Below are 14,039 nucleotides of genomic sequence, written 5' to 3' on the forward strand. Positions count from 1 at the left end.
CTTTTCTGTTTGTCCTGTGTTCCTATTCTTTTATGATCCGCATTTATCTTTGTCATATGTTTCTTCCCTTTTCCTGTACTTATCTGGCGTTTCTCTTATCCTACACATATCCCACATCAAGACTGGAGATGCGTCGAGATGGCCACTCAATAAGTGTTGATATGCCTGTCCTCCTGATGAAAGGAGCTTGTCAGGGACTGAGAAGAGATGTATGTGAAGAACTGTGGTCAATGAGGAGAGAGCCTATCTGTTTGAAGACGGCTGTGTAGCTTGTCCTCATCTCCTATTTCTGTTGCTCCTTCTTCCCATACTGACCTGCCATTGTGCTCCTTTGTTAATACCTCTCATCTCTCTGAGTTGATTTGACACTATACTTATATCATTTGACAAAATGTACCTTAAGTTCAATCTCTGAAGAACATTCCATACCTGGTTTGCAGGGTATGCACAATCCCTTCTCATCACGAATTGGCTCTCCAGTCTCCTGATTTACCCGAATAATTAATATTGGGTAGACAGCAGGAATTATACGCGAGACAAACCCAATAGCACCAACCGTGTTGTCAACGTTCACTGTAACAGGAGAAGGCAAAGTAAAGTACACATCAAAGAAATACAATGAAGCACTTGAAAGAGGAAGTTGTCATACCAATATTTGCATTTCCCTCGGTAGCTCCATAAAATTCTGCAACTCGAGGAATGTTGAAACGATTTACAAATTGTGTCCAGATTTGAGGTCGCAGTCCATTGCCAAATATCATCCTCAGCTTATGTTCCTTGTCTTCAGGCTTGGGAGGGACGGCCAACACGTAACGGCACATCTCTCCGATGTATTGCGCAATCTAAACATATTAAAATATACAGCTACAAAGATTGTAAATGATAAAGGTCACTTTTTGTAGGATCTTAAGCAGAAAACAACAAGATTTTATGAACTAGGCTCCAAAGTTCATGGACTGCTTGCATACAGTTAAGGGACTTTGTAGTTAATGAATGTCCTATCTAATCCAGTGCTGAAAGTGAACATATTAAGGTACACCCTGTAGACTTTAGAGAGTGCTACAAAATATGATCCATAACAGTGAGAAATGGGACTAAAAGGGCTCTAGGGGCATGGGTTGGTGACCACGGGCCCTTAGCTGAGTGTTGGCATTGCTTCCATTTACTTCTGCCAGGCTCCTCACTTTTATCTATCCTATCTGACCTCTCTTGGTCAACTCTTGTTCTTTTCCAACCCCTTCGGTATTAGACAACGAGGCCTAGGGAATCTTTTATTTCCATGCCCTTCTAGGCCCTTGTCTTTCTTTGGCCAATATCTTCATTTTTCGAAGTGTCAGAACCCTTCTAACTTTTTTTCCCTCGGATTAGTGTTAATAGAGGATGGTTGCCTAGTTGATCTTCCTTTAAAACAACCACCATCACTATTCCCAAACTGTTGAGCATCTTCAACAGTTGCAGACTGAGTGATTTCTGTGAATATCTTAAAGAAATATTCAAGCCAAGTCTAATTAACCAAAAGGAGATTCACTAAAATAATGTACGCAGTTGTCCTCTTCTACTGCAGAATCAACTGCTTCGTGTATCATTCATTTTCAGGCCACTCACTCATGGGAGATATCTAATTTCAGCTGCAGCACCAATGTTGCTCACACTCTGACTCAGCTGTTGCCTGTTAAAAATGAAGAATTTCAACCCGCTCTCATCCTCATCTGCAGCAGTCCCCGTCAATCTAGAAACTCCTTCTCAAACAGAAGAATATAGATATTTAGTGTGAGCAATTGAAGAAATGGATGACATTTGCATCATCATCATCATCATCATCAGCAGCAGCATCATCATCATGTTCCACTCTCCCAGGTGTGGTGAACAAGTGCTCGCCACTTCTTCCTGTCAAAGTATAGTTTCTCTTCCTCTATGTCCTCCCTCCTCTTGCTGACCTCAAATTTCAGTGAGTCTATCCATCGATTCCTTGGCCTCCCTACTGGCCTGCCTTTGCCCTTTCACTTCTCTGTCACTGAGCGAGAGACCGCGTGGTTTTGGGTCTTGTAGCTGTGAGCTTGCATTTGGGAGATAGTGGGTTCGAACCCCACTGTCAGCAGCCCTGAAGATGGTTTTCCGTAGTTTCCCATTTTCACACCAGGCAAATGCCAGGGCTGTACCTTAAGGCCATGGCCACTTCCTTCCCACTCGTAGCCTTTCCTATCCCATCGTTGTCATAAGACCTATCTGTGTCGGTGTGACGTAAAACAACATTTTTTAAAAACTCTGTCAAAGTAATTCCTTGCTCTTCTTGTTCTGTTCATAACATGTCCAAACCAAAAAGTAGGATATGGAAGATCAGATTGGTTTGAAACCAAAAGTGGAGTCCAGCAGGGAAGTGCCTTGTCCCCATTCAGGTTCATCATTGTCATGGATCGGATTGTCAAATCCATCAAAGAACATTGCAAAGAGCCTAACACTCTAATATTTGCAGATGATGTTCTGATCTGGGGCAAAATGAAGCATAAGTACAGGAGAGACTAAATCTTTGGAATGACAAGTTTAAAGAATGTGAATTAAACATCAGTAAAACAAAAACTGTTGAAATGACTAAAAAAAATTGTCTATTTTATTTTCAAGTGAGGAATCTACTCTGGGATGATAAAATATCCCAGAAAGCAAAATTGACCATGTTTCTTACCTACTTCATTCCACTTCTCACCTATGGACTCGAAACATGTACCGTACATAACAAGGCTAATAGTAAAATCCAGTTGACAGGACAATGAACCAAAAGAACAGGAAAATGATGACATTTGTATCTAAATTAAGTCATTTAAACAGACTGCAGTTTGTAAGTCTGCCTACAGGACTGGAATGATTTGTGTTGGCAGGCCTACCATCTTGTATAAACTCAGAATACTGCTTCCTATGAAGACTTTCACAAAACTTGCTGGTCTAGAAACAAGAACATTCGCTTTACCGTGCAGTCGTATTTCCTGATGTCTGGAAAGTACTGTGATGCAGAGAATTTTCTCCTGATGACTACAGTGCTGCCGAATATAAGGGCTTGTCCAATGGACATAACACCGCCGGCTGTGTGGTACAAGGGCAGGGCCATGTAGAAGCGGTCGTTACTCCGGAACCATGAAAGCCAGCTCATGGCAGCAGCAATGAATATGAAGCTGAAACAAACAAAGACAGCAGCTCTAAGAAAACGGATGGATATCATCCAGTATTTTAATGTGTCGAGACACCCATAGCAAGCCAGCCTGGAGTTTCATTCATTATTACTTAGGGATGGTAGATTTTAGCATTCTGGAATCATGATTTTACATTTGATCTTAGAGGGTCAACTTAAGAAGGAGGAGTCAACGTACATGGCATTCGTAGATCTAGACAAGGCATTCGATAATGTTGATTGGACCGTGCTATTTGAGATCCTGACGGTGACTGGGATTAAATAGTGAGAAAGAAGGATTATCTACAAAATGTAAAAAATCAATCTACAGTGATAATAATCAGAGGCTATGAAAAAAGAGCAGCAATCCATTTCCTTTTCAGTGTTTATACAGAACAGGCAATTAAAGGAAATCAAAGAGGAATTTGGAATGGGAACCTCAATCCAAAGAGAGGAAATCAAAACTCCGAGATTTTCCAATGAACTGTCGCCATAAGACCTATTTGTACCAGTGTGATGTAAAGCAAATTGTAAAAAAAAAGTGAATAATAATAATAATAATAATAATAATAATAATAATAATAATAATAATAATAATAATAATAATAATAATTGCCAATGATATTGTTATTTTATCTGAGTCTGCAGAAGATTTCGAGAAATTGCCGAGTGGTATGGATTCATTCAACATTAAAAACTTCATATCTGGATATCTGGTCTGTATTGAAAGGAGATAACATACAATAAAGGGAAATTTGATTGATCCACCTTTTTTCAATACATAATATGTTGTTAATATAATCACAACATTTTTTATTCAGTATCGGTTTCGGTGTCTATGGACACCCTCATCAGCTGAAACAGGTTGCATGAACAAAGATATACAAGTATGTAGAACATTTAATAGACCCTTAGTAATAAGTGACAATAATAGGATGAAGTAAAAATACAATGCTTAAAAGAATATAAACAAATTATGTGCTTGTTGGTCAAAGTATAAAATGAAAGGGAAGATATTAACTTGATCACTTTGGAATGGTTAAAAAGTCTCAAACATAGCACTGCTAAACACTAGGTGAAAATAAAACATGGACATCTAAAAACTGACATAGGATTCAGTCCTTCCACAGAGTATTGATAATAAAGTAACATAAGTAAGTTTGATGGTGGCTTGTAACATCAATTCATAAAAAGAAGCTGTCATTTATGAGGTACTCAAAGAAGTGGATCATATTGCAGGCAAAGAGAAAGTGGATATATGGCCAGAAAGTTCTCGATCCAATTCGGAACCTGAAGTATGAAAAGAAAGTTAATAGTTAAAATGAGATATTGGAAATAGGGCAAAACACTATAAAGTTTAGTAGGAGACTCACCTTGAACGGCCTGATGTATGCGTGGAGAGTGGCAAGGAGCAAGTGCTAGAGTTTGCTAGAAGCACAGAACATCGTTAAGGGAGGGAAAGAGGTGGGTCAGGAAGGGGGAGGGGAGGGGTGATGGAGGGGGCAGAGTCAGGTGGGCGTGGCAGGGAAGGATAACGTGATAACGTGTGACGTATAATCTGAAAAAACAAGCTATTTTTAGGGAGTTTGACACTGTTGAGAACTGAAATAAGAGAATCAAATAAAATTCTGGGCTTTTCGGAAATGTCGTTCGAGATTAGGATTGAAGTATTGGTCTACATGTATGTGATATGGATTTAGTCTTGGAGAATGAGTACAAGATAAAAATAAATATATCTAAAACAAAAGTAAATAGTGCAGTCGAACGATGTCAGGTGATGCAGGTAATACAGTATTAGATTAGGAAATGAAGTCATAAAGGAAGTAGATAAATATTGTTATGATAAGATAGGTAATATCTTTTGACAATATTTCCATGTAAATATATGGCATTCTCAAAATAAAACTATTATTGTGTTTTGTTATTAACAAATGCATTTAAAAGAAAATTCCCAGTTTCTAATGCAAATTCAAGGTTTTTGCTCCAGTTTTTAAAATTCCAGACTTTTTCCATGTTTTTAAGGTTTTCAGGTTCATGGGCCATCCTAAGAGATGGATCACAATCCGCATTATTAGTCGGTCAGTGTAAAGTTAGGACATTGCCTCTGTCACCTCATGTACGCAGGTTTCAGTGAAGGTGGAGGAGACCAGCAGATGCTGTACTCACCGAGAATGAGTGATGACCGCCGCCTTGGGAAGTCCTGTTGTTCCTGAAGTGTAAATGTAGACTAGGGCATCATGATAGTTAGGCTTGTCCTGCACAGGCGGGGGTGTCGAGGGAGCCTCCGCTATCAGGGAGGGCAGGTTCTTCTCTTGTAGCTCGCTCGTCTCGTTGTTTAGACTGCTGGTCCACTCGTAGAGGACCATGTTATGGGGCAGGTTGCTTTTCACATCCTTGATAGCTGAAGACAAAGTCAGTACAGTACAGAACTGGGATTTATTGGAATTCAGGTCTGATACCAAGAAATACCAAACTGACATTGACAACTGAAACACATACACTCTACCGCCAGACAGGTAGCTCAGATCACAGAACAAATATGACCTATGCCACCACAGCTGAATCGGTAGAACATTCATTACAAAATTAGAAGTCTGTGGGTTTGGATCTCACTAGTGTCTGATTGGCCAGTTTTGTTCTATACTAACATCTCTTCAGCCTGCTATTAACATGATCTAATAAGGTGGAAGTACTAGAGAAGATAGTGGTTTAGAAGTATCTGCACCGAAAAAGTGGCCATGCTGTTAGGATCACGCAGGTGTGAGCTTGCATTTGGGAGTTAGTGGGTTCAAACTCCACTGTCAGCAGCCCTGAAGACGATTTTCCATGCTTTCCCATGTTCACAGCAGGCAAATCCTGGAGCTGTACTGTAGTTAGGGCCATGGTCACTTCCTTTCCACTCCTATCCCTTTTCTATCCCATCATTACCATAAGACCTATCTGTGTTGGTGCGACGTAAAGCAAATTACAATTAAAATTCAAATATACTGTAGTTCCACCTATTCAATACAAGAAAACTTATTAATGCAAGGTTACATTATAAGTCAATCACAATTGAGATCAGTTTCATCCTCCAGTCAGGGTCATCTTCAATCTGTCATTCAAAAGGTGCATGGTAAAAATTCACTGGCAAATAACAAGAGTGTGTAGAAAAACTTTTTTCAACTGACGAAAGTTCAAAATCGTATAAGAAAGATGCACTAGGTATTCAAAGGTCTTTTAAATTTTTCAAAAGGTGCAAGGTAAAAAATTCACTAGCAAATAAAAAGATGTAGAAAACAAAAACTTTTTAATAATAATAATAATGTTATTTGTTTTACGTCCCACTAACTACTTTTTAAGGTCTTCGGAGATGCCGAGGTACCGGAATTTAGTCCCGCATGAGTTCTTTTACGTGCCAGTAAATCTACCGACACGGGGCTGTCGTATTTGAGCACCTTCAAATACCACCGGACTGAGCACAAACTTTTTCACAAGATGAAAGTTCTATATCACATAAAAAGAAAAGATGCATTGTGTATTCAAAGGTCTTATAAATCTTGATGTGACCGGGCGAGTTGGCCGTGCGCGTAGAGGCGCGCGGCTGTGAGCTTGCATCCGGGAGATAGTAGGTTCGAATCCCACTATCGGCAGCCCTGAAGATGGTTTTCCGTGGTTTCCCATTTTCACACCAGGCAAATGCTAATTAAGGCCATGGCCGCTTCCTTCCAATTCCTAGGCCTTTCCTATCCCATCGTCGCCATAAGATCTATCTGTGTCGGTGCAACGTAAAGCCCCTAGCAAAAAAAAAAAAAAAAATCTTGATGTGGAGATAAGTAATTAACTTGATGTTGCATGTTGTAGTCATATATTTTATAGATTAAGAAACAAATAGCTGGTTGTTATTGTTTTTATGTAGAAAAGTTGAAGTTAAGCACCAGTCAGAAGAGAAATAAGTGCAGAATTGGAAATAATTGAGTATCATAGAAAACGACTGAAAGTATTATTAAATGAATACTCAAATAGTTCATATCGCAGCGCAGTGGTCAATCTGAAGGTCAAGGCATTCTGAACCATATTTGAGAATAATTTTCAGTTCAATGTGGAAATAAAGACATTTATAGAAAGTAAAAGTCAATTTATCAGGTGGATAGGAGTAAAAAGCCATGAGAAAATATAATACAAAAATTTCATATTGTAAAGAGTGAGGAGTTCATGACTTGCAGTTAGGGATTATATTTGGAAATGATTAAGAAAAAGGAGAGGGGGGGGGGGGAAGAAAGCAGATAGTAGATTTGAAAGAGGGATAAAAATGGAAGGAAGGGGAGTGGACCTAAGTTGGGTCAGGTGATTGACGTAATTGAGAGCAAAAGACATGGATAGGAACTATGTAAAGAATGGAAAATTGTATTTGGGTTTAAAGAAGAAACATTTTTAAAAATGAAAATAAGAAATTCGTAAAGAATATTTGTTTTTTCTGAAATGTCATTTAAATTGAAATTGGGATTGAAGTATTGGTCCAGATGGATGAAACAATTTTCGGTTGTGGAAAGAAGAGGGCTTTTATTTATTATTTCAATTATTTGTATGTCTTGTTTTATGTTAGTGAAAATGTGTTTAGAATCATGTATATACTGTCCTACCGCAGAGAATCTATTATATTTTAAATCATTAACATGTTCTAAATATCTAATATTAAAGTTACATCCAGTTTAGCCTGTATACGAGGAATTGCAGTTGTTGCATTTAAATCCGTAAACTTCTGATTTTGAAAAAACACTAGATTTGTTGACCAAGGTAGAATTATGTAAGAGGTCAATATTCCTGTTGTTGGTTTTGAAAAATATTTTAACATTATGTTTTTTGAAGATGTTGGTAACTTTATAAACATCTTTGTTGAAAGTAAAGGTGGAAAATGCTGAGGCGTTAATTTTTCTTTCGTTAAGGTAGTCTTGGGACGGTGTTTGAATTGATTAATTATTCGATCAATTATTCGCCCAATAATCAATTACAGACCTAGTCTTTTGTATAATATATCCAAGTTCATCCAAAGATTTTTAAGAAAAAACTACAAATTTTTATCCAACAAATCCATCAAAAACACCACAGATTTAATAGAAAAACTAAAGAATTTCAACATCCAAGCAAATCATTCTCTACATTCTTTTGATATCGTCAATATGTACCCCAGTATTCAAACATAAAAATTATTCCCCATCATTGAAAATAAATAAATACAGTCACCTAAGTAAACAAGAAATTCAGGACTTCATTTCTATTTTAAAATTGGTCATTAATAGAGCCCGGATTTTGATGCATTAATAGGTTAGAATGTGAACTTTCTGAAGTGAGTAGTATGCATAGTCCACCTTCACAACGACTGTGCTATGGGGTTTGCATAATCATTAGGGGTACGGCCAGTTAGAACCTCTATCATTTATGTTACTCTTGCTACATTATGGAAGAGCGGGTGGATGACACTCCCTACGAACCAAATTAGTTTGCAGTCTAACTTGTTACTGCATAGAAATCCGGCCTTTAGTCATTAATAACAACTTTTTCACCTTTGACAACACTATATATCAACAAGATGGCTTAGCAATGGGCTCATCAGCCTCAGGCATCTTGGCAAAGATCTACCTAGACTTCTTAGAATACACAAAAATTGATAATAATAATAATTTTACTAATATCCTCTTTTGGGCCAGATATGTTAATAATACGTTCATTATTATGAATGAAGAAATTAACACCACAGCTTCTACACTTCTCCTTCTCAACAACATTGACTCTCATATTAAATTTACTCTTGAATCCAAAACTAACAAAGCTATACATTTTTTAGATTTAACTATGAACAGACATCCTTCCTCTATATCCTACAAAATTTTTAGAAAACCAACACAAACAGCAACTACTATCTGACAAGATTCTACGCACCCACAAGCACATAAACGTGCGTCTTACAATAGCTCAATTTTTTGTGCCTTTAATATACCAATGTCTAAGAATGATTTTAAAAATTAATTGAATACTATCTGTTATTGCTAAATCTAACGGCTATAACAATTTCTTCATAGATCGAATAATTAATAAATTCAAACACCGTCCCAAAACTCTTCTTCTTCTTCATCCATTTCCTTTTCGAGATTCTCTCCACCTTACTCGATCTTTCCACCATTCCTCTTCTAGTACTTTATTGCTATCGACTCCTCTATTTGCAATACAGTCCACAGCAGAGCTCCTCCATCTCATTCTAGGACATCCTTTAGGCCTCTTTCCAGTCTCTGTATCCATGAATGTTCTCTTTGGTATTCTCTCTTCTAGCATTCTCATCATGTGTTCAAACCATTTTAGCTTTATCAAAAATGGTTTTCACGGCCGCAGATCTTACAATCATAGGAATAGAACCAGCTTTTGGGTGGTTAGGCCGTGTGCATTTTGCAGAGTTTCGCCCAGACGTGCCATTTGGGCTCATCAGCTGGATTGGCACGCCCCTCCAGGACTCTGCTTAGCAGTGGCAGAGCAAGCGCATGGTCCCGCCGTGTTAGCAAATAGGGATTGCTAACCTGCTAAAGGAGAAGTGAATTCTCCGTTTCCAAAAATATTACTCCCCATGGAGTTAGAATATAAAAAATGGCTTTCACGGCCGCAGATCTTACAATCACAGGAATAGAACCAGCTTTTGGGTCTGCCACTGCTAAGCAGAGTCCTGGAGGGGCGTGCCAATCCAGCTGATGAGCCCAAATGGCACGTTTGGGCGAAACTCTGCAAAATGCACACGGCCTAACCACCTAAAAGCTGGTTCTATTCCTGTCATTTTAGCTTTGCTATATCAATCTCTTCTTGAAGTATACACACTCCCTCGCTTCTCTTTATTTCCTCATTTCGTATTCTACCTCGTCTTGTCTTTCCCTGTATGCTCCTCAAGAACCTCATTTCAGTTGCTTGTATCTTGATTTTTACTTTCTATAAATCTTTATTTCCACATTGAACTGAGGATTATTCTCAAATAAGGTTCAGAATGCCTTGACCTTCAGATTGACCACTTTGCCACCATATAAATTCTTTGAGCATTCAATGATACCTTCAGTCGTCTTCTGTGATACTCAATTGTTTCCAATTCTGCACTTATTTCTCTTCTCACTGGTGCTTAACTTCAACTTTTCTATGTAAAATCAATAACAACCAGCTATTTGTTTCTTAATCTATAAAACATATGACTACAAAATCCAATATTGAGATAAATATTTATCTCCACATCAAGATTTTTAAGACCTTTGAATACCCAATGCATCTTTTTTATGTGATATTGAACTTTCGTCTTGTGAAAAAGTTTATGTTTTCTACGTCTTTTAATTGCTAGTGAATTTTTTACCTTGCACCATTTGAAAAATTTAAAAGACCTTTGAATACCTAGTGCATCTTTCTTATATGATTTTGAACTTTCGCCAATTGAAAAAAGTTTTGTTTTCTACGCACTCTTGTTATTTGCCAGTGAATTTTTATCTTGCACCTCTTGAACGACAGGCTGAAGATGACCCTGACTAGAGGTCGAAAACCGGTCCCGATTGTGATCAACTTATAATGTAACCTTGCATTAATAAGTTTTCTTGTATTGAATAGGTGGAACCACAATATATTTTAATTTTAATTGTCATCTCAGTTCAATATGGACCAAATGAAATTCTTATCATTCAGAAAAGCAAATTGTTAAAACAAAAAAATGTTCCTGATAACATGCTGTTTCCATGTGATACACCTACCTAAATTTATTTAATGTAACTCAAAAATAATCTAAATCAGCAGCATCCAAACTGCTTCACAGTGTATAAATCAGCATAGGTGTGTACTCATGTGTGGATGCACTGTGAAAGAGAGCACTGGGGAAGGAGTAGGTGTAAGCGAGGCAGACTGTTCTTGTGATAGATGTGAAGGTACAAGTGCACTACTGATGGACATATGCTGTAGCGCTCAAACTAGTCAGTCCACTCGCTCTCGAGGGTGAAGGGATTATTCATTAAAATATGTGAATGATTCTTTACATTATTAAAACTAAATAAACCAAGGTTGTGAGTTGGTATTTCAGATGGAAATTTGAGAATTTTTTATGCTTGTCTGGAACATGTTCATTTGTGCTTAATTTTAAGACAAGTATTTACTCACATAAACAAAACTAAATAAGAGGAAAATGACAATTTTCTATTTTGTATATTAGGAAACGTATGCTAGATTAATTGTTATTTTAAAATAGATGTACATACAACAAATATTCATTGCATTTAGTCCATTAGTCAAGTTGATCTGTATATTACACGGCACAAATGATATTACAGTATTCTCATCTTATACACAAAAATATAACTCTTAGGAGTTTACTGTGTCAAACAGTTGAAAATTTCAACAACCATAATTTTGACATCAAATAATTTGTTGTTCTTTTGTAGCCCATCCCTTCCTGTGACATGATGTGATTGATAACTGACAATAAGCTTAATAATTTTGTTTTCTCGTAATTTCTACTGAAAAATTAATGATTACTCCTGTCCTCTAATGTTGTGATGGGCAAGGGGACTTCCTGACCACACGAAGTGTTGGGGAGGCAAAGATGGACAGGAATGGAGGGCGAATTGTGCTAGCCGCACTATACATAATTCTGAATGCCACTGGTCTAAATAATCACATTTTCCAGAGCTTCATCATACAAAATAATCATATGTCAAGGGGTTTGTAGGCTGTCATGTGAATATAAACAATGCTGAGACATTTAAAAAATATTAAAAAACAGTTGAAGAAAGAATAAGTGTGAGTGACACAGAAAGGTATCATTGTGACAGAGATGGAAAGTATATGAGCCACAAGTTTCTGTGGGAAGGTCTGCAGTTTTTTAAACATGTTTTCCCGGCCAAGTGCTTTTGCTGGTTCATTTGGCAGAATGAATTCATAAATGGACTGATCCCTTATGGTCTAAGCAAAGAAAGCTGAATAATCAGCAGTACCCTTTCTGATTTTTTCCTTAGAAAATAATCAAGAAAATAAGATGGAAGATGTGATTCAGTGCATTAATGAACCTAATGAGAAATCACATCTGTTTTAATGTGAAATTCAAGTTTTAATTAGAGAAAAGGTTAACTTGTACATACCACTTCTGACTTCAGAACCAAATATGATGGCCTGACACTTGGAAGCCTCAATGGAGTGCATCAGTGGATGTTGCCGGAGGTTGTAGTTTATGAGCGGTACTGTAATACCAAGCTTGGAAAGACCCAGCCAAATACAGACAAATTCGGGTCGATTCTCCATCATGAGGGCCACGACATCTCCTTTCTGGTAGCCATGGCTCTTGAACACGTTTGCCACCTTATTGCTGTACTCTTCCACCTGTAACAAGCAAACAGCACAGCGTCATGTCATCAACATCCTCAGACAGTACCACCAAACAGCAAAAACCAATGACAGCACCAAAATAAGGTGTAGTAGACAGGATGAGGGGTGAGATAATTTGTCACTGCTTTCCTCTCTGAGCCAGAAAGTACTACTGCAGAACACCTAACTGCAGGTATCACCTTTCATTACACTCAAATGCATTCAGGCCTAGGAGTGTGAAGGAAGCAATTATGGCCTTTATTAAGGTACAGTCCCAGCATTTGCCAGGTGTGAAAATGGGAAACCACAAAAAAATCATCTTCTGGGCTGCCGACAATGGGGTTCGAACCCATTATCTTCCAAATGCAAGCTCACAGCTACATGCCTGGAAGCGAGTTCTTGTTACCGTTTTCCTTTCCTTAGTAATAATAATGTTACTGGCTTTATGTCTCACTAACTTCTTTTAAGGTATTTGGAGACACCGGGGGGCCAGAATTTAGTCCTGCAGGAGTTCTTTAACGTGCCAGTAAATCTCCTGACACGAGGCTGTTGTATTTGAACACCTTCAAATACCACCAAACTGAGACAGGATCGAACCTGCCAAGTTGGGGTCAGAAGCCAATGCCTCAACCGTCCGAGCCACTCAGCCTGGCTCTTCCCCCCCCCCCCCCCCCCCTTTGTAAGCTACCTTGTACATATAGACAAGTCTACAGTGAAATATACACATGATGTAGTAAAAGTGGCAAAGAAAGAAGTACTACAGAAAATGGAAGAATGAGTGGAAAAAGGCAGAGAGTATGTAATGGAGATGAGCACAGAGGATAGCACTGTTACAGCTGGAGAATGTAGCAGTAGTTGGGAAGCATAATCACAATGGATGCTCACTGGACTGAGGAGGTAAGGCCAAGGCAGCATTCATGAACAAGAAGATATTTCTCACTAGCAAGGCTACAGCACTACTAAGCTACTCAATCCATCCAGTAGTAATATAGGTGGAGGAACAGGAAAAGCACCATGGACGACCTGGAAAAAATTGAAAAATGTATCCTCAGGAAAATTCATGGATTAAGAGTGCTCCCAGATGGAACTTACCGACTGAAAGCAAACTCTGAACTGAACCAACAGTTGGAAATGGCTAACACTAGCATGCGACGAAGGCGGCTGAAGTTTTGCAGGCACCTTTAGAGAATGGACAATGGCAGGTTACAAAGATCTTCTCACTCATCCACAGCTGCAAGACTGGAAGCATGTGGCTCAGTGAAGAGAAAAATGACTTAGCTTCCACTGGGATTTCTGATACTGATGTCTCAGACTGCCCTAAATTTTGTAAACTGGTAAATTCATGGTCTCCTCTACCAAAAGTTGTTAAATCTCGCAAACATATTTTCACAGGTAAGAAAAGAATAACTAATAACAGGACTCAATAGGTATTGGGGACAAAAGTGAGCATCCAGAAAGAACCAGTCATAAGCGCTCCCTAGCGGACTTAAATCACTAATAATAATGAATACATATTTTAGTCATTGGATGCTTC

General features: G+C 38.2%; 1 protein-coding gene across 1 annotated transcript in view; it reads right to left on the reverse strand.

Annotated features, from left to right (window-relative positions):
• Window positions 1–14,039, reverse strand: part of Fatp1 (Fatty acid transport protein 1) — a 323,268-nt gene that overhangs the window by 15,223 nt on the left and 294,006 nt on the right. Inside the window, exons 4-8 of the mRNA XM_067145352.2 lie at window positions 12,283–12,520; window positions 5,327–5,561; window positions 2,963–3,164; window positions 650–842; window positions 430–573 (exon numbers count right to left, since the gene is read on the reverse strand). Coding sequence (XP_067001453.1) covers window positions 430–573; window positions 650–842; window positions 2,963–3,164; window positions 5,327–5,561; window positions 12,283–12,520 — 1,012 coding nt within the window. The remainder of the gene's footprint in view (window positions 1–429; window positions 574–649; window positions 843–2,962; window positions 3,165–5,326; window positions 5,562–12,282; window positions 12,521–14,039) is intronic.

Source organism: Anabrus simplex, chromosome 4, assembly GCF_040414725.1.
Source record: "Anabrus simplex isolate iqAnaSimp1 chromosome 4, ASM4041472v1, whole genome shotgun sequence".
Taxonomy (NCBI): domain Eukaryota; kingdom Metazoa; phylum Arthropoda; class Insecta; order Orthoptera; family Tettigoniidae; genus Anabrus; species Anabrus simplex.